The 27,325-nt window shown below is 41.1% G+C and overlaps 2 protein-coding genes and 1 long non-coding RNA gene across 3 annotated transcripts in view; 2 read left to right on the forward strand and 1 right to left on the reverse strand.

Annotated features, from left to right (window-relative positions):
• The first annotated feature begins 3,369 nt into the window (after positions 1 to 3,369).
• On the forward strand, positions 3,370 to 12,248 carry LOC122459642. The gene is made up of 3 exons (XR_006280462.1): positions 3,370 to 3,380; positions 3,999 to 4,000; positions 12,001 to 12,248. It is a non-coding gene; the product is annotated as an uncharacterized LOC122459642 (long non-coding RNA).
• Positions 12,249 to 13,934: 1,686 nt separating this feature from the next.
• On the forward strand, positions 13,935 to 21,564 carry C3H1orf100 (chromosome 3 C1orf100 homolog). The gene is given in 6 exon segments (XM_043512262.1): positions 13,935 to 14,049; positions 14,629 to 14,699; positions 17,259 to 17,348; positions 18,043 to 18,150; positions 18,152 to 18,222; positions 20,956 to 21,564. Coding segments are annotated over 5 exon segments (468 nt in total). The 5' UTR covers positions 13,935 to 14,049; positions 14,629 to 14,637; the 3' UTR covers positions 21,093 to 21,564.
• A 2,123-nt stretch (positions 21,565 to 23,687) lies between these two features.
• ADSS2 (adenylosuccinate synthase 2) overlaps positions 23,688 to 27,325 on the reverse strand; it is a 64,980-nt gene continuing 61,342 nt past the window's right edge. Inside the window, 1 exon segment of the mRNA XM_038394801.2 lies at positions 23,688 to 26,671. Coding sequence (XP_038250729.2) covers positions 26,619 to 26,671 — 53 coding nt within the window. The 3' untranslated portion in view covers positions 23,688 to 26,618.

Here is a 27,325-nt window from a genome sequence, read left to right on the forward strand (position 1 = left end):
AAGATTAACATAGAATTCCAAAGGATAAATTTATAGACAAAGGACAAACGACTATTTTATAGAATGACAACATTATCACACAATAAGTGAAACTGCTAATGAACTCTGATGCCAAATATTAGCTGTTCTAAAACTCATGTCAAAAGAACTTTAAGTTGCCAACAGATACTTGGGATATTAAATGAACAGAATAATTTAAGCATATTTTTGTTTATCTATGGAATGACTAAGCAGTTTTGTAAACAGTAAATTTTTTTTCTAGGTAGGGAAAAATATTACCCATAAAGTTGCTGAAAGATCTCGCTATATTGATCTGCTCATGGCATACAATGCAATCTGTAGTATTTTAATAAGATGATAAAATCATATCTAATGGAATTTTTGAAGCAAAACTTTTTTCTTTTTCACAATCATATTTTCTGTATTTCTCATTTTAATTACTAAGGACATTTACATAACAATGGAATCTTTGGCCAGTATTTTCAAATCTGGTTGCCTCGAGTCAGACTCTTAAATTAATATTTACCCCCATCAATGGGAGCTGAAGATGCTCAACACCTTTGAATATCAGGCTGCTTTTTAAGCACTCGGGTTTTAAAAAAAATTGCCTGTTTCTTTTTTTGAATAGTTCACCTAATTTCTGCTGCTAATTCCACCCTTGAGGTGCAGTTTATCACCAAACATTTTTTTTTCTGCTATTAGTAACTAACACATAGCCCTCATATGACCTCTTTCATTCAAGGAAGTGAAGCCATTTTACAGATGTTAATAAATTCAGCTGGCCAGCACCCTTCCAAGTTCAGTATTGTTATAACCAGTTTACAAATGGATAAACTGAGCTACAGAGATTAAGTGACTTGTCTTGAAACCATAACTCAGGTCACTGGCAGAGCTGAGAATAGAACTTAGTAAGCCTGACTACCCTTTCCATACTCTAATCCAGGGACAGTCCATTATTTTTTGACAAGGTCCAGACTCCAGGGGAAATTTTTAAAAATAACAATAAGATTTTTAGGATCTGTTCAAAAGCAACTGGAGGGCCGGATTTGGCTCACGGGCCATCTATTCACTACCCCTACTCTAACCACCAGGTAGGCTCACTGTTCTTTTAAGGAACGAGGGATAGTTTATCTTTTCTCAAAAAGAGACTGAAATACCATTGTGACCTACCTCATTCCTAAAATAGAATAAAGTCATTTCATTCTGAAGGTGGGCAATGAGTGAATGAGCATCTGAACTGTACAGGAAAAAAGAGGAAATTGGTGCTGTTTGTGCCTATGTAGGTAACTTTATAAAATCCAGCATCTATGAAGAGCAAAATCTTTTCTGTGAATCATTTGGGAAAAAATCTACTTTACTCTGAACTTGCAGGAAGTTGCTGGGGATTTTTAGTGTCACAACTCTGGGGAGGGTGCAGTGGGAAATTGTGTGGAATATTTGAAAATGTAGTTTAGAATCTCAGCCATTCCCCTCCAAGGCTGGATGTAGTAAAGCACTTGGAGTGGATAAAACGGGTAACGTTTGAATTTTTTAAAAAATTCAGTATTGGGGAATATGATGGGGTGTCTATCCCACACAAAGCTTGAAAGGGTAAATTAGGCTAATTAACCTATAGGCCACACCTGGAGGATGGCCAGGGCATGTAAAGCCTAATTTGCTGACGAAGTCCAGCTAGAAAGGAGCTGGGCAAGGTTTATATAGCCAGGAAGCTGGCAACAGAAAGGGGCTGCAGGGAAGTAGTTTACAGTTGCTCTCTGGGAGAAGACAGGTATGTTTGAGGCTATAGTAGTCTGTAGCTCCTCTCTGGGAGGAGGGAATTTGAGCTAGTACACCCAGATTGTGGGGGGGGCACGCGGGAGATGGGAATCAGAAGCTGTAGGAAGGAGAAACGGGGTCTGAGGAAAAGCAGGCCACAGTTGCCATGGGTAGGGTCCCTGGACTACAATCCTGAGTAACGGTTCCTTTACTGGTCACTGGGGGAGTGGCACTGTCAGGGCAGTGCTGGAGAAGACTGTGTGAAAGGACTTTGGTTTTTCTGAAAGGGGAAATCATGTAGTGACCTGGCCAGAGCGTGGAGTCATAAAGAGGAGGCATCATGAAAGATGGATATAACTGTTGAAAGGGACATTGGTAAGGCAATGCTAATCCCCAGAAAAAGCTAGTAGGACATGCCATCCTGTGGTAAGTAGAGCACCCCATAACAAGGGACTTGCAGAATTTGTGTGTATTTAAAAAAAATTATGCTGAAACTTTCTGAAGAAAACTGGGTGTCACTTTTGAGGAAGTCAACCTGGCAGTTAATGACAAATCTATTGAAGTGCACCGTCAGAAATAAAATTAATTTTGTTTGACATATCTTGTAACAAATAGGACTTCACACTTTCTTAGTGGCTTACATTCAAGGCTATCAAAACACTTTGCAAACATTTAGTATATTATGATATTGACAAGTAGCACTGACTCCATTTTACAGATGAGGAAACTGAGGCAGAGCAGTTGAAGGCCAGATTTGTAAAGGTATTTTTCTACCTACATAGATTTTTCTAAAGCACCTATCTCCCATGGGTGGTGATTACACAAGAAATTGGGAGTAGACCCCAGATTTCCTGACTGTCAGATCTGTACCTTAACCATAAGCCAATTCTTCTTCCCCTAACAGTATTGCAGCTTTTATTATAGAGCATCCGTCAAGAGTAATTTATTTTACACAGTACTTGTGATTTCTCCCCCCCCTCACTGTTTACACACAATAATTTAAAGTATCTCACCCATTTTCTTTTCCAATTACTGCATTCAGATGAAGTGGCAGCTGCTGTAATTAAGACCGTTAATTACATATTCCCCTTAATTGCAATGATAGGATTTGTCAATATAGTAAATAAGAATTGTTAGGTTTCCACCAGCAACTTCGGCCTCAGCACGACTCGTATCCTTGTCCTGGTCTCCCCTAGCAAATGCTGAGTCACAGAGATTCTATGGCACAGACCTAGAGTCAAATGGAAATTGCAGGAAAAGAACACGGTCCTATGCGATTACAATCAAGCTTAAAACCAGCATCAACAATTTATGTTCTTCACAGAATAAACCAAAAGGTAGGTGTATCCAGACCTATGCATCCCCAAAGAATAATCAACCTGTAGGAGTTTTCTCCACTGAATCCAGCAAAGTGAATACTGAGTTCTGTCTTTTGTCCTGACCTGGTCAGGAATGTAGTGAACAATGCCATTTTTCACTTTAAACATAGGTGCTCTGGTAGAGTGAGCAGAGTGGTGTGCTGGGAGTCAGAAAATCCTGCCTTCTAATTCTAGCCCTGTCACTGCCACACTTCCCCTCCCCCGCGTTGGCTATGTCACTTCCCCTGTCTGCCTCTTTCTCCAGATGTCAAAGTATTATGCGGTTATATTTTGCTAGGCATCCTGAGGCCTGTGGTCATGGGCAGGTATAATGTATAATATACTTGCTTAGGGGTGTTTGGATCAGAGTTTTGTTTTGGGCTCATCTCTAAAATAATACTGGAAAGATTTCTGAGGAAAGGATGTGATATGCAAGGGGACTGTTGCCCCTTACTAACATTCAGCAGGGGTGTCTTGGTTGGCTAGCTCCCAGTACTAAAAGGGGAAGGGTCTATGGGAAATCAGGACCCTGGGACTGATAGTCCCCAAGAACAATGGGGAGAGGCCAATGCTCTAGGTCAGCCTAAATGACAGGGCGGGCAGGCTAATCAGTCAGGAGGCCAGGGAAGTCCCGTCCTCCGTGTGAGCTGGAATTGCCTGGGTCAGAGTGGGGCTGAGCTAAAGAGAAAGCAGGGGTGCAAGCTGAGCAGGGGAGCAGAGCTGTGCCAGATCCAGAGAGAGCAGACCCTGACCTGGGAGCAGAGCTGCAGCCCCAAAGCCAGAGGCGCAGCCCAGAGAGAGCAGACTTGCCCTGGGAGCAAAGCTGCAGCAACCAGAGCCAGAGGGGCCAGAAAAGCAGCCCACGAAGCAGGTCAGTGCTGGGAGCAGTCACAGAAGCAGCCTGCAGAGCAGACCTGTCCTGGGAGCAGAGCTGTAGCAACCAGAGGCAGAGGGGCCAAAGAAGCAGCCCAGGGAGCTGGAGGCAGAGCAGCAGCAGCCGTGCTGAGACAGAGTGATGGAGCTGGGGCTGGAGCAGTCCAGAGCCGGGTGCGGTGAGCAGCTGGGGAGAGCAAGGGGGACCCTTGGCAGTGGGCCCAGCACAGGGAGACACCTCAGCCAAGAGGCTCTGCAGGCTAAGCTTGGATCGTAATCCCAAAAGGGCGGAGGCAACACTGGGAAGAAAGGTCCTGCCAATTAGAGTCTGAGAGCGTGTGGCCACCATCAGACCAAGTGTCCAACTTACAGCACAGCCAGGGCCTGAGAAGGCAGCCTGGGACTTACAAGGGACAGATTGTGAACTGCCCTGACATTCCAGAGACATGTTTGTGATGTTCCCTGCCACAGAGCAGGTTGATGGGTTTCTTTTAACCTTTCCCATTTTTCCTTATTCTTTTTAAAATTAAATTGATTAAATAACTTGCATTTGCTTTAAATTGTATGTAATGGTCAGTGGGTCAGAGAAGTGCCCAGTGCAGAGAGAGTACCCTGGAGTGGGGACACCCTAGCCTAGGTGACCACAGCAGGGCTGGGGATCAAGCCCCCCAGGAATCCTGGGCCCAGCCTTGTTGGGGTTACGAGGATTCTGCCACACAGGAGAGTGGAGGGGAGTCCTCAAGGGCAGGGAGGCCACTGGGTAAAGAAAGTGGGAGCAAGGACTCGGATCCTTTCGCTAGCCCACTTCACTGGGGTAGTTCAGAAGCCAGGAAAGTTCCCTACAATAGCGGGACTATTCCACCGCTTACAGATAGAAGGAAAGAAACCAATCTCAGTTTATTTCCTATCCTAACAAAGGCTGGTCAGAATGAAATCTGATTTGTGGTACATAAAGAATAGACCCTCTCTCACTTATCCATCAGAAAATCATAGCCTTGACTATTTTTTGTAAAAGTCAGGGACAGGGTACGGGCAAGAAACAAAAAATCACAGAAGCCATGACCAGTCCCTGACTTCTGCAAAAAATATCCCTGACAAAAAGGGGAGGGTCCAGCATCCTGCCCTTCCCCCCAGTGACTGGGAGCTGCAGGGACCCCATTGCCCAGTAGCTGGGAGGGGTCCCCTGCCACCCTGCAGGATTGGGGAGCTGCAGGGGGTGGGAGCCCTGCCAACAGCAGCAGCTGGGGAGCTGTGGGGGGTGCCCCGCCAGCCAGTTTTGGTAGTAATTGAACTACCATCTACTACATGGTTTCCATGACCTCCATGATATAGTCTTAGCCTTAGTCATTACTAGTAACAGAAAATTTGCCCAAATGAGACTGTTGCATTTTACCCTGAACAATGACTGTAAAAGTGGTGATGCACGTCTCTATATTCCCTCTGTCTACCTTGTTCCATATTAACTGTGCACTGTTTGTAAATTAAATTATGGATTTTTTTTCCCTATATGCCAGCTCTAGGCTCTGACAGTTAAGCTGCATTCTTTTTGTTTTACACATCAATAATATCAAAGGCCAAACTATGGCTTTAGTGATCCTTGTATAACACCATGGTCTTTAGATTACTCCGCCAAGGACACCCTGTCCAATCACACTGAAGGTTATTGGGTTTGCACAGGTGTCACTGAGGAAATATTTTGAAGACAATGGGATTGTCCAAGGGCCTAATTTGACCTGCAGAATCTTTGGTGGTGGTGGGTGAGATAGGCAAGGTGGGTTTATTCTATCAGAGTCTAGAGTGAGTTTATAAGGTTGACAGTTTAAAAACAAAACAAAAAACAACCCACCTTTGTACCTGCCATTCAGCAAATTTTTAAATGGAAATGGGTAATTTTTAGTCACTTCTCAGGACAGAACCATTCTTGCATCTAGTTGTCTAGGCCTCATTAATTTGTGTGATACTGCTGATTGAACAAATATGTCCAAGGTACACCTATATTGCAAAAACACAGCAATGTAACTAGCTCTGGATTTAAAAGCTAAGAGGAACCTATAGACTAATCATGAATTTCTAGAGCCAGGGAGTAAATTACTGTTTCTTTCACAATTTCTTATCCAAGAGGCTAACTCAATATTTTTTACATATGATTCATGGGTAAAGCAAGATATATTCTCCCCCTGCTCCAGCTTATGGTGTGACCATTTGGGAAATTTCTCTGTACAACATATGAATTCTAGGTGATGTTATGGACTCTTTGTATGTATCTTTACCAAGCTGCAGATTTATTTTTGAATGCGCAGCCTTTTGCTCTGTCCTTTTACCTCCATGTTTGACTGAAATTCCAAAGGGTAGTGGCACAGGGCTGGCAAGGAAGGGCTGTTAACTCAAGGAGATCCTTTTATTCAAATACAAACATCCTAGACAACAGGTTGGCTCCTACCCAGGAGAACTGGTTTGAAGAGAAGAGGATGCCTGCAGGCCAGGCTTGCAATGAAGTCACTTGGCAGGTATCTGCAATCACCAGAGGTAGCTGATCTGGGAGTCACCTTAAAGAAGGGATAGAACGTTTATATATATATTAAAAAAAAAAAAAAGGGGGGGGGGGGCTGAAGTGGTTCTTCTCAGGGTCTTCAGCTACTTTCACAGCTCAAGCTGAGAGAAGTTGCTGCAGGATTCTGACGAGACAGCAGGAGCCCTACCTACCTGAAGTCATATGGTCCCCCAAGGACTCTCGAGGGAGGGGTGAGCTAGAGTGATGAGCAGTGTGTTCAGGATGTTTTTTTCTAAACTATCTGCACTCACTGGTGCTAACCTCTAAGAGGTTTGAAAATCCTGTGCAAAGTTAGGTGTAGCACATAATACAAACACATCATGTGCCCCTGAAGAGTCAACCTGCAAATCCAGAGCACCACAAGGGTGAAGTTCTGGGAAGGGGTGTGCATAAGCTACAAGGGTATTCAAGCGGTCTGGGCTAGGCAGTTGAACTGTGGTATCCCAGCTTTCAACAGGGGATGGTAGACAGAATCTGCACCACATGAGTGTGCCTAGAAACCCCAGCCTTGGGCAGTGCATGGACTCTGCGCAGACTCTAGAGACTTAAAGCACACAGGGATTCAGAGTTGGGATCCTCTCACAGCAGTCTGTGTGACCAGGAGGGGAAACTTTGAGATCTGTGACACATGGACTGTAGCTGATGTGATAATGAATACTAGAAATTCCAGGCTCAAATTTTGTTTCCAGTTGTCAATTCCAGACAAATCAGAGCTCTACCACCACTCAGGAGTGGATTAAGATTTGAGCCAGCATCCCTCAACTTCAAGGCCTTCAAATATTCAAGCTCCTATCCCGAAAGAGACTTTTGGACTAATCCCTGAACTGCTTGCTGTTATCCCAGTCTCTTCCTCGGTGCAGAATCTTCTTCCTTGAATTTCTCCAAGTTTCCCCTTGTCAGGAGAAGCTCTTGGGAGGCCAGATTCAGCAGTCACAACTTATGCAACTCAAGGTTTAGGAGCAGCTATTATACAGAAGGGGGTGGGGGGAGCCTCAAGGTTCAAATTCTAACTTAGTACCCACCAAAGTTCAGCAGTGTGCAGCTTCATGGTTTTAGTGTGGGCTCATTTCTAGTTTCCAACTGACTTGTTAAGTCAGATTCCCCTCCCACCCAATCATCCCCACTGTTTTTTAATGTTAAATATTTCAGCATTAGTAAACTGGATCATGGATGTACATATTGATTTGTCTTTTTAAGGATAAAATTGCTGGGACTGTATCAAACGACCCAGGATTGGGTTTCATTTATGACACACCACTGGAGTGGAATGTCACAAATCACCATGCGGTGATGTAAGTAGCTTGTTCTCATGAACGGAAGGAAAGCTTGCAGCTTTTCTGTATCCTTCCCTGCAGGGAGAAGGAACTTTACTCAGATGTTCCTTGTTTTGACTTCCAGCCTCCCATTTGCTAAATTTCTTTCAGTAATCCATCTAAAGCTATAGACTTTACTTGCTAGTAAGTGTTGTGATAAAGGTAAGACTTTATTAGACTGTATTTATACATAACCCTTGTGAACCAAAAAAACTCTTTTTACTTAAGAAAGACTCCTTGTTTTCATTGATCCTGGGAATCAGAATGAATTTAATTGCTTGAAAAATAACTCCTTCATTGTTAATCAGTTAGATAATTTAGTTTAAAAAACAAAGTGTATAGGAATATTTATGGAGTAGTCTGAGAAATATTTGATCTAGGTTGAGGATCTAGATTAGAGGTTGGATGATCAGATGGTTAAGTCATTGGTCTGGGACTCGGGAGATCTGGGTTCATTTTATTAGTCTACTACATAGTTTGTGAGACTCTTGGGGCAACTCACTTCATTTATGCCTTGATTCCTAATCTGTAGGAGAGGAATAATGTTTCCTTTCTTGCTCCCTTTCAATGTCTCCTCTACAGACTCTGTAAACTCTGAGTCAGGGCTTGGGTCTTTGTATGTTTGTGCAGCACATAGCCCAGTGGGGCCCCATATGGCACTACTGTAGTAGAAATGTCTCACCCCTGTGAGGCCAATCCTGCATTCCTAGTTCAGCGCAAGGAGGGACTCTATGGCCAATTTGTCAAAGATTACTGAACCTGTCCATTTGTACACATGAAAACAGCCCACATAAAAACCCATCCACTGTGCTTGCAAGTGGTCAGGCTTAAACAATGTGTTTGCAAGCATCTGTGCGCACATATTTTGAAAATAGGGCCCTTAACATGTGCACAGAACAGAATTTTTAACAATTTGATGGCAGGAATGAAGATTTCTAGGTACAAGTAACTATTACTGCCCCTAGATAAACTGTCAGTGCCAAGTCTAAAATACTCCTAGTCACTAAGATGAAATAAACTTCCCTCTCTCCTGAAAAACACCTAACTCTCTAGTACCAAGACAATTTGTGCTAGCAGCTTTAGGAGAAAGCATTTTTAAGGCTAAACAAACAATAATTGCAAATGGAGAGAGTGGGGGTGAGGGAGGGAAAGGAGATGAAAGCGACGTTGGTGCTGCTGACAATGAAGACAACAGTTATGCAGAATTGGCTGACAGGGATATGGAAATGTTGGTAAATATAACAGTGAATCTCAACAGCTCATATTGTGTGTGCGTGTTGGAGTTGTCACATTTATATGTTGTATAGCTACATTTTCCAAGATTGACTAAAATTAACTAAGGCTTGAAAATAGTCTTGTGTACACTAAGCTGGATAGCAGCAAGTAAAATTCCTTAACATAACTAAAATGAGGAGGATGCAGTATTACCAACCTAATTTTTAAAAGCTAGGTCATGCTAGTAGCCAGAATAAGAATCTGGGATTAAGCTAGTTTCCAGGGTAGATGTTTTAACATCTAACTCAAACTTCAGGGTTAAAACACCCTCTAGTGAATTAGATGCCATGGCAAGACCACATAACCTAATTCACTGGTGCTATTGAAAGGCAACAAAATACAGAACCTGTCCCATCTTTTCCAAATAATGGTGAGTCAATGTTTGTATAAATCAGCCACATTTCATTCTTTAGCTGACAGAGTAAATTACTGCTTAATTATGGCACATTTGCCATAATTGCAGATTGGTCTGATTAATAAATCTGATAATGAAATTCTGCTTTCAGAGTCACAATACAGTGCTACAATATTTAAATTATTGCCAGTTTTCTTTATTCACTTCTGTTCTAAGACCTGTATGTATTCTAAGATCTGCAATAGCATGACCCAAGGACCTCTTGATGCCATCTCAGAGGGCCCCAGGGGTGCATCTGGGTTACAGGGATCCCCTGGGTCTGGTATTTAAATATTAGTTCACAAGAGTGTGCCATGTAAGGCTGTAAAATGCTGCTGGGGGTTACCCAGAGCTATTTTACCTCTCTACCTCAGCAAGCATGGATTTTGCTGGTGATTAGATTGAGAGCTCCCTGCCATGCCAGTCTCTTCCATAACAGCAAACTCCTCAAGGCTCTCCCAGACCAAGCCTTGCCTAGCAGGTGGTAATCAATGAACTCCAGCCCCCAAGCTCCTCCAATGTTTCTCTGAAGTGCCCAGCCCCTACCACTGTGCATGTATAGAAGGTATTAAGCTTGCTGCTCTGTTAAAGTCAGTATATCACACCTTATTAATTTAACTGAGGTAAATACATCCTTCCCTTCACACAGCACTGAATTGGATTATAGTAAAAATAAAAACCAGTTTATTAACAAAAGAGCATGTATTAAGTCAGAGATTCTCAAACTTGGGGGCATGCAGAATGTATTCCGGGGATGTGTGAGATGCTTTTAGGGGGGGAAACCTTACTGCACACATTCAAAGCTGGGCAGTTGAAGAGCAGCAGCTGCTGACTGGGCACCCTGAGGGGCATGGGTGTAAACCACTACAGACCCAGAAAGGGCAAGGGGGGGGTGCAATCCCAAACAAATTTGAGAACCACAGTATTAAGTGATATCAAGTAAAAGAAAGGTAGAGATGGTTTCAAGCAAACGAAAGTGAAAACATCCATCTAAAATTTAATCTAGAAAGATTCTTTGTTCAAGATGGTTTCTTTTACCCCAAGTCTCCTTTCCAGCTTTTTGCAGGCTAGCACCCATCAGAGATCGTAGAAATATAGGCCTGAAAGGGACCTCAATAGGTCATCTAGTTCAGTCCCCTGCACTCAAGGCAGGACTAAGTAATAACTAGACCATTCCTGACAGAAGTTTAACCTGTTCTTGAAAACCTCCCAGTAACAGACTCCATAACCTCCTTAGGCAATTTGTTCCGGTGCTTAACTACCCTGACCATTAGGAAGTATTTCCTAATGCCCAACCTAAACTGCCCTTGCTTCAATTTAAACCCATTGCTTCTTGTCCTATCCTCAGAGATTAATGAGAAATGTTTCTCCTTCCTCCTTATAACAACCCTTTTTATGTATTTGACAACTTGTATCTTCACCACAGTCTTTTCTCTGGACTAAACAAGCCCAATTTTTTCAATCTTTCCTCATAGGTCATGTTTTCAAGGCCTTTAAAATCATTTTTGTTGCTCTTCTCTGGACTTTCTCCAATTGTCCACATCTTTCCTGAAATGAGGCATCCTGAAAACGGGACACGATATTCCAGTTGAGACCATATCCGTGCAGAATAGAGCAGAAGAATTACTTGTCTATCTTGCAACACTACTGCTAATACATCCCAGAATGATGTTTGCACTTTTTTCCCCAACCATGTTACATTGACCCATTTAGCTTGTGATCCACTAACGCTCACATTCCTTTCCACAGTAATCCCTCCTAGGCAGTCATTTCTCATTTTGCATATCCAAGTGATTGTTTGTTTCTTCCTAAGTGAAGTAACAATCTTGCATTTTTCCTTATCAAATCTCATCCTATTTACTTCAGCCTATTTCTCCAGTCTGTCAATCATTTTGAATTTTAATCCTGTCCTCTAAATCACTTGCAACACCCTCTCAGCTTAGTATTGTCCACAAACTTTAAGTGTACTCTATGCCATTATTTTCATAAATGGTTTAGATACTGAACAGAACCAGATCTAGGACAGATCAGTGTGGAACCCCACTTGATACGCCCTTCCAGCTTGACTGTGAACCATGGATTACTCTCTGGGAATGTTCTTCCAACCAGTTATGCACCCCACTTATCCATCTAGGCTATATTTCTCTTGTTTAAGGTCATGAGACAATATCAAAAGCCTTACTAAAGTCAAGATAGATCACATCTACCACTTGCCCCCTATCCATAAGGCTTATTACCCTGTCAAAGCTATTAAGTGGGCTTGACATGATTTGTTCTTGACAAACACATATTGACTGTTACTTATCACCTTATCATCCTCTAGGTGTTTGCAAATTGCTTGATCTGCTCCATTATCTTTTCAGGTACTGAAGTTAAGCTGACTGGTCTAATTCCCCAGGTTGTCCTTATTTCCCTTTTTATAGACTAGCACTATATTTGCTGTCTTCCAGTCCTCTGGAATCTCTCCGGTCTTCTATAAAGTTTTGAAAACCATTGCTAATGGCTCATAACTTCTCAGTTAGCTCCTTGAGTATTCTAGGATGTATTTCATCGGGCCCTGACTATTTGAAGACCTCTTACTTGTCTACGTAATTTTTAACTTGTTCTTTCCCTATTTTAGACTCAGATCCTACTTCATTTTCACTGGTGTTAACTATGTTAGACATGTGATCACTAACAATCTTTTTGGGGAAAACAAAGGTATTCAGCATTTCTGCCACTTCCACATTTTCTGTTTATTGTCTTTTCCCACTTATTGAATAACAGGCCTATCCTGTCCTTGATTCCTCTTGATTCTAATGTATTTGTAGAATGTTTTGTTACCCTTTGACTGTAGCTAGTTTTAATCTCATTTTGTGCCTTGGCCTTCCTAAACTTGTCCCTACCTGATTATGTTGACTTTTTATGTGCAAAATAATGCCTATTGGAAAACATAACCGCAACTATACATACAAAATGATGGGATCTAATTGAGCTGCTACCACTTCAGAAAGAGACCTTTGAGTTATTGTGGACAGTTCTCTGAAAACATCCACTCAATGTGCAATAGCAGTCAAAAGCTAATAATGTTAGGCCCTATTAGGAAAGGGATAGATAATAAGACAGAAAATATCATAATACCACTATAAATCCATGGTACATCCACATCTTGAATACAGTATACAATTCTGGTCAACCCATCTCAAAAAAAATTAGAATGGGAAAAGTACAGAGAAAGGCAACAACAGGGACTGGGGGCATGGAACAGCTTCTGTATGAGGAGAGGTTACAGACTGGGACTTTTCAGCTTGAAAAGCAGACTGGGGGATATGATAGACTTCTTCTCTAAAATTGTGACTAGTATGGAGAAAGTTATTTACTCCTTTACATAACACAAGAACTAGGAGTCACCCAATGAAATTAATAGGCAGATTTAAAAAAACAAAGGAAGTACTTCTTCACACACACAGTTGAATTTGTTGCCAGGGGATGTTGTGAAGGCCAAAACTATGAGCTTCACAAAAGAACTGTCTAGGTTCATGGAGGATAGATCCATCAATGGCCATTAGCCTAGATGGTCAGGGATGCAACCCTATGCTCTGGGCATTATTAGGCCTCTGATTGCCAGAAGCTGGGAGTGGGTGACGGGATGGATCACTTGTTTGCCTATTCATTCCCTCTGCAGCACCTGGCATTGGTCACTGTCGGAAGGCAGGATCCTGGGCTAGATGGACCATTGGTCTGACCTAGTATGGCCATTATATTCTATATTCATTCTTTTGTAATTTGATCTAGTTTACACTTTTTGTAGCGCTCTTTCTTGAGCTTCAGATCATTGAAGATCTCTTGCTTAGGCTAGAGTGGTCCCTTGCTATACTTCCAATCTTTCCTACACCAGGAGATAGTGCTGCTCTTGTGCCCTTAATGTCTCTGAAACTGCCAACTCTCTCAAACTGTTTTTTCTCTTTAGTCTTACTTCCCATGATATCTTGCCTACCAACACCCTGAGTTTTCTAAAGTCTGTCTTCTTGAATCCATTCTTTATTCTACTGTTTTTCCTCCTACCAGCCCTTAGAATCATGAACTCATCATTTCATAATTACTTTCACCCAACCTGACTTCCACTTTTAAATTCTCAAGCAATTCCTTCCTGTTTCTCAATCAAATCTAGAACAGCCTCTGCCCTAGTTGCTTTCTCCACCTTTTGAAATAAAAAATAGTCTAATGCACTCCAAGACCTAGTCGAATAATCTGTGCCCTGCTGTATTTTCCCAACAGATGTCTGAGTAGTCGTCTTCCACCTCTTCCCCTCCAAGTCCTGTGCTTTGCATGACTGTTAGTAGTTTAAAAAAAGCCTCATTCACCTCTTCTTCTAGGTTAGGTGGTCTATAGTAGACCCATGACATCACCATTGTTTTTTATCCCCACCCAGGGAGTTTGAACAAATCTGTCTCCTATTTCCAGCTCAACATCAGTGCAAGTGCATATCTCTGATATACCAGGCAACACCATCTCCCTTTTTCCCCACCTGTCCTTTCTTTGAGGTAGCTGGTAAGCTGAAGCATACTGTTTCTTTGGGCACAGAGGATCTGGTAATACTGTGAGTATCCACGGAATAAGGGACTGGGCACTTGGGGGCTGCCCAGAGGACTCTGGGTTGTGGGGGTGGGCTGGACTATATCGCTAATCCGCAAAGGGATAGTAGAGCTTGAAAGGAGAGTGCTTGTGTTGACTATGCCTAGTGGAGTCAGGGAGCTGACTCCTGGCAGGCACAGACAAGACTTTCTCATGCTAAGGGCAGGTGGTAGTGAGACTCACAACCTGGGTAGCCCATGGAAGCATCCTAGAATGATACCGGGGAAGATCTTTTGTGATTTTTTTTTTTTTTTAAAACAAGCCCAACATTTTAAAAACCATTCTTTTACTTGCTAGCCTTGGCATTTGTTCTTCAGTATCTTATTTTTCCTCCAGATATTTCCAGATAATGCCTAATTATGCCTTTTCTTCCAATATCTTAATTTCAATTTTTTGTGCCCTAACAAAGATTAAATTATTGACCCTGAAAGCAAATTGTTTTAAATATTTCAAAAGCTCCTTATTAAGAATCTAATATTTTATGATCTCCTCCAGGATTTTTCCATGTCGTGCACAGCCATAAGACTACGTCAATTTATAGATTCTACACCCTACCTCCCTCCAGGGTAAAGTATCTGGACACAGAAAAGTCACATGTGCAAAAACATCAGGATGTCGGTGGCCAACCCTCCTGGATTGTCCCAGAGTCTCCCGGAATCTACCTCAATCTCCCAATGGCTATTAAAATCAATCCGGGAGATTTTAATAGGCCAAAAATCCGGTTGGCGGCGCAGCGGGGCTAAGGCAGGCTCCCTATTTGCCCTGGCTCCACACAGCTCCCAGAAGTGGCTGGCATGTCTGGCTCCTAAGTGTAGGATGGTCACAGGGTCTCTGTGCACTGCCCCCACCCCAAGCACCAACTCCACAGCTCCCGTTGGCCAGGAACTGCGACCAATGGGAGCTGCAGAGGCAGTGCCTGCAGGTGGGGGCAGCGCACAGACTTACCTGGCCACCCCTCCACCCAGGAGCCAGAGGGATGTGCCAGTCGCTTCTGGCAGCAGCCAGAGGTAAGTGCTGCCCAGCTGGAGCCCAAACCCCCTCCTACACTCCTGTCCCGTCCTTCAGCCCCCTCCCAGAGCCTGCACCCACACCCCAACTCCTTGCCCTAGCCTTGTGAGGGAGAGCAAGCAATGGAGAGAGGGGGATGGAGTGAGCAGGGGTGTGGCCTCATGAAGGGGGCAGGGCAAGGGTGTTTGGGTTTGTGCAATTAGACAGTTGGCAACCTTAACAATGGTACAAATATTCTGTTTAAAACTTCTTGTGGTTTAGGAAAGGATCTTTGTCAAAATAGCCTTCCCAACGCACATTTTACAAGTAAAAGCATTGAGTCTGTTTGCAAGTTACATACTGTATCTGCAGATATTCAGTTTTAAGCCATTAATATCCATGCAAGTTTCATATAAGACTTCACAGTTAACAAATTCTACTATATTCTTTCAACTATGTTCCTAAATAGTCAGTACATGATCAAAACTGTCCTTATTTAGAATTACTCCATTTTAGGTTCATCTGCCAAGCAGACTACTCCCACCTCCTTTATGTCCAGCGTGGAATTAAACATACAAGGAATCAACACCAGCTAACACGGTGGGACCGAGGAATCCAGTCACTCTGTTAGGATCTCCATATAGAAAAATGTTACTTTATCTTGGGTAAAACTTGCCAAGTTGATGCAAAATGTAGTTCTTCTTCCTCCTCGCCTATTCTACTCTTCCTCCCTCCTCCCCCACCATTCTTACCAGCACTAAGGGTAACATTTTCAAAAGCATCTATTGGGTTGACCTCACCCAGCTACATTAAGGTTAAAAACTACCTGTTCGTTGTCTCCACTTTATAGTGAGATAATTAACAAAAGGTAGCTATCCTGCTGTGGGGGGGAACCACACACTTTCTGGCAGAAGATATTGCAGTGTTGGTATAGTCATGGTGTAGTCATGTTGGTCTCAGGATATTAGTGAGACAAGGTGGGTGAGGTAATACCTTGTCTTTCACCAACAGAAGTTGGTCCAATAAAAGCTTTTGAGCTTCATGGAGCTCTTTTACGGGTCTTAGAAAGGTACTCAGTGTCTCAGCTAAATACAAAGTGGAACAGATTAAGTGAAACACACCTTTCAAGATGCATGGGTCCTACACATGCCTATCACAACACATGGTGTATTTCATTGAGGACACTAGATACCCCAGTTACAAGTATGTGTGTGAAAGAAGACAATTGCTACACTCTCAAATAACACACACACACACACACACACACAGGGCTGCTGGAACAATTTGTATAGTGAGGGTGCTGAGAGCATGTAAATCTTGTATATGATGGAAATCACTTCAAGCCAGGGGTGCTTCTGCACCCCCAGCAGCCCTCATTCTAGCACCTATGCACACATTGAAAAATGACAAGTCAAAAACACCATCCCCTGTGGATGAACGAAGTGATCACTCTATATCTGACCCCTCGGATACTCCTCCTCAAAGGAAACCTACACAACCCCTACAAAAGATGAGCCCGGGGGCTCAAATTCAGAACGTTGCCAAAAACTAAAAATCATGGACTCCAAGGTACTGGATTTATGGCTTATTACCACAATCTGCAACCCTCCTTTGTCCTACAACTGCAGAAGTGTTAATTACCCACATCACTTTGAATGGTCTTTTGCATCTTGAATTAACTCCTTTCACATAACAATCTGTTCAACCTTCTGTTTAGCTGTGACACTCCAAACTTGAAGAACTCTGTGTAAGCCTGAAGGCTTCTTTCACCAAAAAGTTTACCCACCTTGTCTCACAATAGTTAATAACTTAGGCACCTTTCAAAAATTTACCTTGTCCCCATTGCAGCTCAAGTCAAACTCTGTCCTGATTCAGCTTCCATGTTTCTAGCCATTCCCACATCATAGATCCTGCAGTTACTCTACATACTGGCTTTTGTACTACAAGATGGGATAAAGCAGTTTGCAAACTGATTCAGTTTATGCTTTATTTCCTCATGAAATGTAATGCATGGGGCAGAATGTCTGCTGGTAGCTTTCATTGTTGTAACTCTCAGGTCAAGAAATTCTGTCTCTCATATGTTATATCTGCTCTTCTGCCTGCAACACCACTTATTTTACGTGTGTATTACTTACTAGTACTGTTGTTCGTCAAGGAAAGGACATTGGGTTCTATCCTGGGCAACTAGGACGGGTACATAAAGTATGCATGCCTGAAACATCTCCAGGGTAAGAGAATAGCTTTATACAATTTTTTCCTAAGAGAACCTTATTCTGAAATTCTTATCATTGAAGTTCACTATGGGGAGTGGTAGTCACTTCCCGTGGTGCCCAGCAGATATTCCTTTTCAACCTTGACGTTTGAAGAGAACCCAGGAAGAGAGGAAATGGTCTACTGGTCAAAGCACAGGATTGGGAGTCTGGAAATCTGGTTTATATTTCCAGCTTAGCCATATCTATCTATTTTTGTGTGATAATTCATCAGTGTTTGGGAATGCGGAATGAAAGCTGCTAGAAAGTGCAGGTGATCCTTCATTTTACCAGCACTTTTAATCCTTAGCTTCTCAACTGAGATTGCTAACCCGGGTACTAAACAAAGCAGAATTTTTTATTGAAGTATAACAGTAGGTTTTTTACAACAGAATTAATGAATGCAGTTTACACTGGTTAACTGCAATATTCACAGACCCACTCCCTAATTTCAAAAGTGCAGTGAAGCCAATTGAACAATACTAAATTATGATAGCTTTATGTATATAGTCATGCTGTTAATACCTATTAGATTATAACTGCATTATACTGAGTGCTCCAGTTCAGCAGGAGATTAGAAAGAACATTTGTTGGCTACCCTAGGGTTAGTCAGTGCTATTCACATATCATGTGTCAGCATGAGATTACAAAACTATTTATGCCTTTCATTTAGACCTTTCATAAAACTGCACCCAGCTCCAGTGCCGCATGAAGTGGAAACTCAGTACCAACATGACTTTGATAATTTAACTCTTAAGAGGTATGTCCTTTTTCAAAGGACAAAAGGCAACTAATGACTGGTACAAGCAAACCATGTACAAAGAAGAATTTGCACTGCCATTTTACAATATTGGTAAGTAGGCTTTACTAGTAATGTAAATCTTGGCTTTTTCTAGGAAGACTGACCCTAGTCTACTTATAGCCCTCATAAAATGTTTAACACATTCAAATGGATTAACTAATCCTTATAGCATCCCTGCGAGAGAGAAAACTATTATCCCCATTTTATGATGGGGAAAAATAGATCTCCTTTACACTAGGTAAAGAAGAGCCAAAGTGAACACTTGCAGTATGTCCAGCTCCAAAGAGATAGGAAGAAGGCAACCAATGAATTGGAACACAGCAAATCACATGTATAATTAGACTTCAATCTATATACAGCAGCTGCTCAAATGCACTGCAATTAGATGCAACAAGCAGTTCAATTTTAGGTTTCTAAGTTATTAGAAGTAACCACTTTACGAAGACACTTGATTTGATCTAGTCCGTTTAAAGCGCTGTGTAATGCAACCTATAACATGTTGGTTCATTTTGGGATCTCTGACAGACGAGACCTTTCAAATAAGGAGAGTCCTGTACTGAATCGAGCAAGTACAAAGCAGTTGGTCACTTCCAGTCTGTGTAGTAGGTATATTTTTTTTAATACAAATAAAGATTAAATTTATCATGGCACCGAGGAGCTCTAGTCAGGGACCAGGACTCTGTTGTGCTAGGTGCAGTACAAACACAGAACAAAGACACTCCCTGGCCCAGAGAACTTATGATCTAAGTGTAACAGACAAGTGCTGGAAACTGAAAGAGCCATGGGGAATACAAGGGAACAATAAGGCAATACTGATCTGTGTGACAGGAATGGTCTCAGTCTAGCCCTTCTCAAGTTTTTGAGAGCTTCATAGCAAAGGAGAGTGTTTAAGGTGGGTTTTGAGAGAGTTAGTTTTGTGGCTGTTTATAAGGTGCTTCTCCTAACTATGAGGGGGCAGCATGGGAGAAAGCTTTCCAGTTTAAGGTGCCTTTTTGTCCAACTTTATTATGCATTAAATGTGCTTAATTTGATTTAGTTATTTATCCATGATTCTATGTGCCAAAGCCAGGGGAAATTCACTGGATACTTAAGTTTTCATGCCAGAAAGACACTTACTATTCTTGTTTTTAGAAAGGAGCTTTGAGATACAGACCAGCTCCCATGGGAAGGAAGATTTCTTTTCCAGAAAGACAACCTCTAAGTGGTGCCTTTGATAAGCACTGGCCAACAACTTTGAATTTGCTGTGCCTTTTGTGAAGGCACAGGCTCTTAAGCCTTAATGGTTCAGTTCTGATTTGGATAATTGGTTTCAGCTTGAATTCCAGCTGCAGAGTCCTATGGAGATGGTATTCTTTGTCCTACATGATTCCTAACAAAATGAAACCATAAGAGCAGCCAGATACTGCAGTGCAGCATGAAGCAAGGAGCAGTGTCAATATAGCTGATAGAAACAGGCAGCTGGCAAGTTTAAGTGGCAGCAGTAATAGCTCAGAATGAGGGCAGACAACTTATTGATTTCTTCTAGCTTCCACATTGTGTAATACAAACGTAAGAGGCACAGGCTCTTGCCTAAAGGCCTTCTACTGCACTCAAGTGTAGTCAAAGCTAGAAGTGTGCACATGCTTTCCCTCCTTCCTCTACTCTAGGTTTTTCTTTGATTTGATTAGAGAAAATATGGCAGAAGTTGCTGACTTTCAAATCAAGGCATTTATTTTCTCCATTTTAACTATGAAAAACTGTTAAGTCCCTTTATTAAAATTTACATGATTATAAAAACCTTTTCAATTTCCCAAAGAATTTTTCTGACTTCAGAAGAAAGACAGGACCTCTTGACACCTCTGCTAAAGGCCTGCACCCAAAAGCCCAATTTGTCTTCTACACCCAACTAGTTGGAATCATTCAACTTTTTCTGCACATAATTGGTAAACTTCTCTGATCAGTTTGTCAGGTCAGCCAATTGCCTTATCTATTCTGGTAACCTACCTTGATAAAGTGCCCACTTAATTGGCAGAAAGTGAACCCTTCCTTTTATCCTACAGTAACACCTTGCCTACGTGTTGGGCCGGTGAATGGCTTTTTTTTTTTTTTTTTTTAAACCACATCTTCAAGGTCTCCCTCTTAAGAGCTGCAGCTTGCTTATGGTGGACTACAGATTGTTTAGGAGGATTTCCCCACTGGAGTAGGCTAGTTGAGGGGAGAACAACAGCATAAAGATGAAGAGAAGAGGTGTTTTTTGTTTTTGTTTTTTTTTTTTCCCCCAGGAAAGTTGTATAATCCTCCCTGTACTTAAACATGTCTCCGCAAACATGCTGCTGTGAATAATGCTGCAGGCAGTTCCTGGAAATCCACTTTCCATCCTTGCTCTTGTGGTGTTCCTTACTTAGTACAGTTAATCACAAGAATAGCTCATGCATATAGGGCTACAAGCATAGAAAGCAGCTTGGCAACCAAGCTACAATTCTGCTTTCACAATGTTCAGCTCAGTAGAGAGAACAAATTCTAGCCTTGCAGAGTGACCAATAGACACCTCTCCCCCAGGCACTATTCCTATAAAGAATAGGAAGAGCAAAAATGAATTTAAAAAAAAAAATAGAAATAAAGAGGCTAAACTCCATACCTCTCCACTAAAAAAAACCCAACAAAACCATGGAGCAGACAGGACATGCTACTCCAGGAAAAGAGGCTGGGATCATATAAGGGCAACAGGAAAGCTTTAAAAATACTGAGTATTCCTGAATTTAGATCATAGGGATTCAGAAAGGAAATCTTTATTTTTAATTCCAGACTGTGATGAGGATAAATACATACCAAGAACTGATCCTGGACCACTGACAATCTGGAGAACCACTGCTGATCCAAAAAAGTATAACCTGCCCTTGCTTGTGAGAGAGAAGTATTTCCGCTGGCCTTTAGGAAAATAAAAGCAACCTATTGAAGTTGATCCTATTTACATGAGACTTTCAGAAATCTGCTTCTGTTAAGCTATACTGTGTCATTTTACAGTGTAGTTTGAGTAGATGATGATGCTTGGAAACTTTAATCAACTTTTATCTGTGACTATGACTATATGGATTACTTTGTACAATGGAGTCAACAGTGGGGAATGGACATACTTAATTCCCAGTGCATGTTCTTATTAGCTGTGCATCTTGGGAATATAGTAATCCTTATTTAGTTACATTAAAGGGAGAATAGTCTATCCAGGGCAAGGACAATTGCAGAGACCACCCCTGCAGTGGGGAGCTCCCCTAGCACCAAAGGCCTCTAGCAGCCCTTTTCTGCCCCATATGGCTGTGAGAAAAGCAACAGCCCTGGCTGTCGGCTGGCAGTTTAAGAAACCTCAAAGGTTGTGAAATAAAGATCAGGGTTTTTTTTAAACTGTTCTTCCACCAAGGAGGGAGCAGGGAGGTTTATTGCACTATATGATACTCTTGAAATCTAACATTACCCACCATGCTACAAATTCAGCTGTCATAAGAATCAATGGAAAACTTAAACTAGGGCCCACTTACCCCATTCTCCTATGAAGCAGCTCAAGGGAGTGTGCCAAAACTGCAGGAAAATAGAAGTGAACATGGGAGAACTCTCTCTACAACATCCCCACAAGAGTGAGGGGCTTTAGCATCTGAGTTTGATGGAAAAAAGGCCTCCAAATCCCACAAAACCCCCACATTGCTTAGTCCAGCAGCAGTTGGGGCTTTCTAGATGGATGGCTGCTCAATACAGCTCCACTGCAACCTTCTTTCTAGCAGAACTGGCCTTAATGCACAAAAGGAGCTAGGCACTTAAGTGCCAGTTTTGGGAACACAGAAATGCACAAGACTCCCCCTGAAACCCTGTAGGTGCCTAAACTCACTTGGCTTTTAAGTTTGGGGGTTTTTTGGCAGTAAAAGGTCCCTAGGCACCTATCTTTCTGCCTCTGGGCATGTACACTGCTGAGTCCCTGTGGTGTCTGGACACCTATCTTCCACCTACAGCCCACCATAATTCATGAACCAGGGAAGATTGGTGGGAGAGAGAGAAGGCACTTTCCTTCAACCTTTAACCCAATGGTTAGGGCACCAACCTGGGATGGAGGAGTTCTTCCCCCTCCCCCAGTTCAAGTCCCACCTCCTTCTGCAAGTAGGAATGTCACTGAACTGGGGCTTGCTAGCTCTCAGGTAACTGCTTTAACCATTGGCTATGGAATATTCTGATATGGGAACTTCCTCAAGCAGGAGTGTTGAAGCTGTTGCACAATGGATAAATAGTCATTAGAGCAGGGGTGATCCTGGGTTTCCCACAGCCCAGGTGAGTACCCTAACCACAGGGCTAAAAGTTAGGATGGAAGTCCTCAAATCTCCCACCCCAGGCTTCTTGCTAAAATGGCATAAGACACCTAACTCTAAGGAGGGTTCCCATCTGTGAATTGCAAAAATAGGCTCCTTCCTGCAGCCTAGCCTTAGGTGCCTATCTGAGACCAGGGTGTGGGGTTCTTTTCACAGCTCCCCACTCAGCATCTCCCATTGGCTGGGCAGCTCACTACATATCATGCTAGCTTTTGTGAACTGCTCTAAGGTCTCTGCCGTTCAACCTAAATCAGCCTTTGTATTACATGATTTTCCCAGGTGCCTAGGAATGCCTTTTTGTGTAGTCTAGGCATTGTTCCTTCAAAGTGCTTTACAAACAGTAAAATGGCACTTACTGCTCATATTGTGAAATCAGTTGCAATGACATTTACTGTCTTCAAAAGGGTTTTATATCTCAAAATTCTTTCTCCCTCCCCCTTCCCCAAAATGAAGTTAATTTAGACTAAAAACAAACCAAGTTTTTCAACTCCCACTATTAACTTTTACAGGATGATTTAATTCAATCTGCCTGGCTAAAGTTTGGGTAAAGACTTAATTCCTCTGCACTGCAAAAGTTTACAGCAGTTTAGAGAGGCAAGACTTTTTGCTTGCTAAGATAGATGAGGAAACACCTTTTACTTCTGGGTGCCTCTGACACTAGTTTTGTGATGTTTATCAAAAAATCTCTCTATATTTTTCAGTCTTCTGTCATGCTGTGACTTCTTCCCCCCACCCCCTTCATACTCATTACAGATTACTCTATGTAATGTCTAAACAGTTAAGCAGGAAGTGCTTCATGAATAACAGTAAAATAAGAACTTTATCCTTCAATCCTCCCATAATTCCCTCCCAAATTACTTTATCCTGGACACATAACCCATCCCTTTTTCCTTAGTAATATTCTTGTAATACAGCACCCACTATTAAAATTTCTTTGTTTCATTAATTTATTTTCTGCTGGGGAATATTCCCGCTAACTTTCTCAATCCAGAGACAAGTTGATCTTATTCTCTACCTATTGCACATTTAATTTTGTGATTAAGATTTTTGTCACCAACTTTGAATGTATTTGCCATGTTAGATGAGTTTTTAGGTATTTACAAATACAATGAATATATTCAATCTTTCACCAAATTTAACCACCTAAATTTGACTATGAAAGCTATTTTCTTGTCGTTCTATTTTACAGTTCTAAGTTTCCTATATTCCCCTTTGCAGCTTGATTCAACTAATCCATTACAGCAAAGTTAGTATCTAAATTTGATCAGTTTATCATTTGGAAATAAACTATGCTTATTTCCACCCAACTGAGAAGGGAGTACTCAAACTTCACAATGCAATGTGTGTATTTACCTAAAAAACAGAATAAAATCATGCTGTAAAGGCCACTTTTTTTTTTTTAATTGGAAGCTTTAAGACTCTTATTAGATCAAGTAAGTGTTACATACCACACTACCAAAATAAACAGGTCTCCTTCACTTGTTTACAGCTCCAAGATTATTCATGGAAATACTTCCAGGACATAATCCAATGACATTAAGCAGAAACATTGCCTTCAGTAGGTGAATTCTGAATCACATTTTCAGAATACATTAAATATCTCAACTGTGCCTTTGATTTATATAGTTTTTAGGGCTGTTTGATTAGTTACAGTTAACTCACATGACTAACTCAAATTAATTGTGATTAAGCAGTTTTAATCGCACTGCTAAACAATAGAATACCAAGTGAAATTTAAAATTTTGGATGTTTTTCTACATTTTCAAATATATTGATATAAATTACGACCCAGAATACAAAGTGTCCAGTGCTCACTTTATTACAAATATTTGCACTGTAAAAATTTTTCAATTCACCTCATACAAGTACTGTAATGCAGCCTCTTTATTGTGAGAGCACAATTTACAAATGTAGATTACATAACTGCAGTCAAAAACAAAACAATGTATAAGTTTAGAACCTACAAGTCCACTCAGTCCTGCTTGTTCAGCCAGTCGCTAAGACAAACAAGTTTGTTTATATTTGCAGGAGATAATGCTGCCCTCAGCTTATTTCCAGTGTCACCTGAAAAAGTAAGAATAGGCACTCTCATGGCACTATTGTAGCCAACGGTGCAAGGAATTTATGTGCCAGATATGCTAAACATTTGTATGCCCCTTCATGCTTTGACCACCATTCCAGGTGACATATTTCCATGCTGATGACGCTAGTTAAGAAAACAAAACGCATTAATTAAATTTGTGACTGAATTCCTTAGGGGAGAACTGTAGATCTCTTGCTCAGTGTTTTACCCACATTCTGCCATATATTTCATGTTATAGCAGTCATGGATGATGATCCAGCACATGTTTCTTTTAAGAACTCTCACTGCAGATTTGACAAAACGCAAAGAAGGTACCAATGTGAGATTTCTAAAGGTAGTTACAGAACATGACTCAAGATTTAAGATTCTGAAGTGCCTTCCGAAATCTGAGAGGGATGGGGTGTGAAACATGCTTTCAAAAGTCTTAAAAGAGCAACACTCCGCTGCGGAAACTACAGAACCTGAACCACCAAAAAAGAAAATCACCTTCTGCTGGTGACATCTGACTGAGATGATGAAAATGAACATGCATTGGTCTGCACTGTTTTGGATTGTTATCGAGCAGAACCAATCATCAGCATGGATGCATGTCCTCTGGAATGGTGGTTGATGCATGAAGGGACATATGAATCTTTAGCGAATCTGCCACAAATATCTTGCGATGCCAGCGACAACAATGCTATGAGAGTGCCTATTCTCACTTTCAGGTGACATCGTAAATAAGAAGCAGGCAGCATTATCTCCTGCAAATGTAAACAAACATGTTTGTCTTAGCGACTGGCTGAACAAGCAGTAGGACTGAGTGGACTTGTAGGCTCTAAAGTTTCACAGTGTTTTATTTTTGAATGCAGGATTTTTGTACATAATTCTACATTGTAAGTTAAACTTTCATGATAAAGAGATTGCACTACAGTACTTGTATTAAGTGAACTGAAATACATTAACAGTGCAAATATTATAAAGTGAGCACTGTACACTTTGTATTTTGGGTTGTAACTGAAATCAATATATTTGGAAATATGGAAAACTATTTATATAAATGACATTCTAGTGTTTATCACAATTAATAGTGATTAATTTTAATTGCATGATTAGTCATGATTAATCTTTTTAATCGCTTGACAGCCCTAATAGTTTTCCTTTTATAATTTCTATAGTGCCTTTGCCTAGTTGTGTGAAGTCAAACAGTTCTAATCACTGACGTACAAGAAAAAATTTAAAGAGGCACCTAAAGATTAAAACTTTAAACATATGAATAAACATGCTTCCTTCTAATTAGCAAGAGATTTACTTTTCTGTAATATGCACTCAAAGTGGAGAAGTGCATAATTGTTTTAAAATTAATTTTAAAAAATTAAATAGAATAGTTCAGTAACTGTAAATGAACTTTACACAATATCAAATTTAGGTTTTTGCACATTTTCTGTAAACTTGTCTTAAGAGCCCCTTGCACACTCCCAACAACTTGAATCACAAATTTTTTTGAACAAAAGCCATCTCACACACAGTTTAGACAATGTTTATAGCATTATAAAATCATCAGAATCCCTCTTTAATCACTCACTACAACAGCAGCTATAAAGAATACAACATATTTAGGAGTACAAATAATGAGGATGTAAAACCATTTGTGCAAAACTGCATTATTTTTACTGTTTAAGATTTCAGGGAAGTAACACCGCCAGAAGCATAATAACAACAATCAAGACAAAGTCAGGAAAATGATGTTACCTTTCATTTTCAAACATCAAGGATTATGTTATGGAGTAAATACTAGATGATAAAGAAAAGTCTGGTGGCACCATGTATAACAGTAATGGCAAGTGTCCTGGAGTTATTGCCAGTTGGATAGAGAGCTGATATTGGTAGACGTCAAAGTCTTTCAAGAGTAGCAATCGGTTTGGGAGACCAACTCTAACATTTCTTTCCATGCAAGATCTATCCTTCCAACATCTTCACTTTGTAGACTACTAATACATGTAAGACTAAGCAGTCTTTTATTGAGGAGTGTGCTTTCTTCCACGCATCTGAAATCTTTAAAACATCTGTATCATTGACTCTCTGGATTTCCCTACTCCAATCCATTTAACTGCAAAAAAAAGGAAAGGATAACAAAATAGTTTGCACTGTTTTACCACAGAGGAATTCAAACTCAAAGCATGACATTCTAGTAAAGGAGAAAAAAAAAAAAGTTCTATGGCCTAGGTAGAAGTATGTGTTGTACTGATAGTTGCTATTAGCGACTGACACTTTGCATTTCTGTAGCACCACCAATGTTCACAGGTCTTTAAGCACTCTGAAGTTCCTGATCTTGTGCCACTGACTTCAAATGGAGCATGGCCTAAAATAATAATTTCTCAAAACCCTTCTGAAATATGGAAATATCAGTTTTACAGATGGGGAAACTGAGTGTATATAGAAGTTAAGTGATTTGCTGAAAGGTAACATTCTGTAACAGAACCAGGAATACAACTCATCTCCCAACTTCTAGTCCTATCCTTTGATCATAAAACCATCTTTCCACACAGTAAATAATTCGGTACTAGTTTAGGACAATAGTCTGCCCTCCTTACGCTGATTTAGTGTCTTACTCCTTAGTAAGTCCCAATGAAGTTAATAGACTACTCACAGATGAAAACATTGATAACATAAGGGTAGCAGAACTGAATCCTTACTATTATAATAACAGTGACTAATCAAATATTGTATTCAGCTTTTGTTTTCAAAGTCCTACAAATAGGAC

The sequence above is a fragment of the Dermochelys coriacea genome, chromosome 3, assembly GCF_009764565.3.
Source record: "Dermochelys coriacea isolate rDerCor1 chromosome 3, rDerCor1.pri.v4, whole genome shotgun sequence".
Classification (NCBI taxonomy): Eukaryota; Metazoa; Chordata; order Testudines; family Dermochelyidae; genus Dermochelys; species Dermochelys coriacea.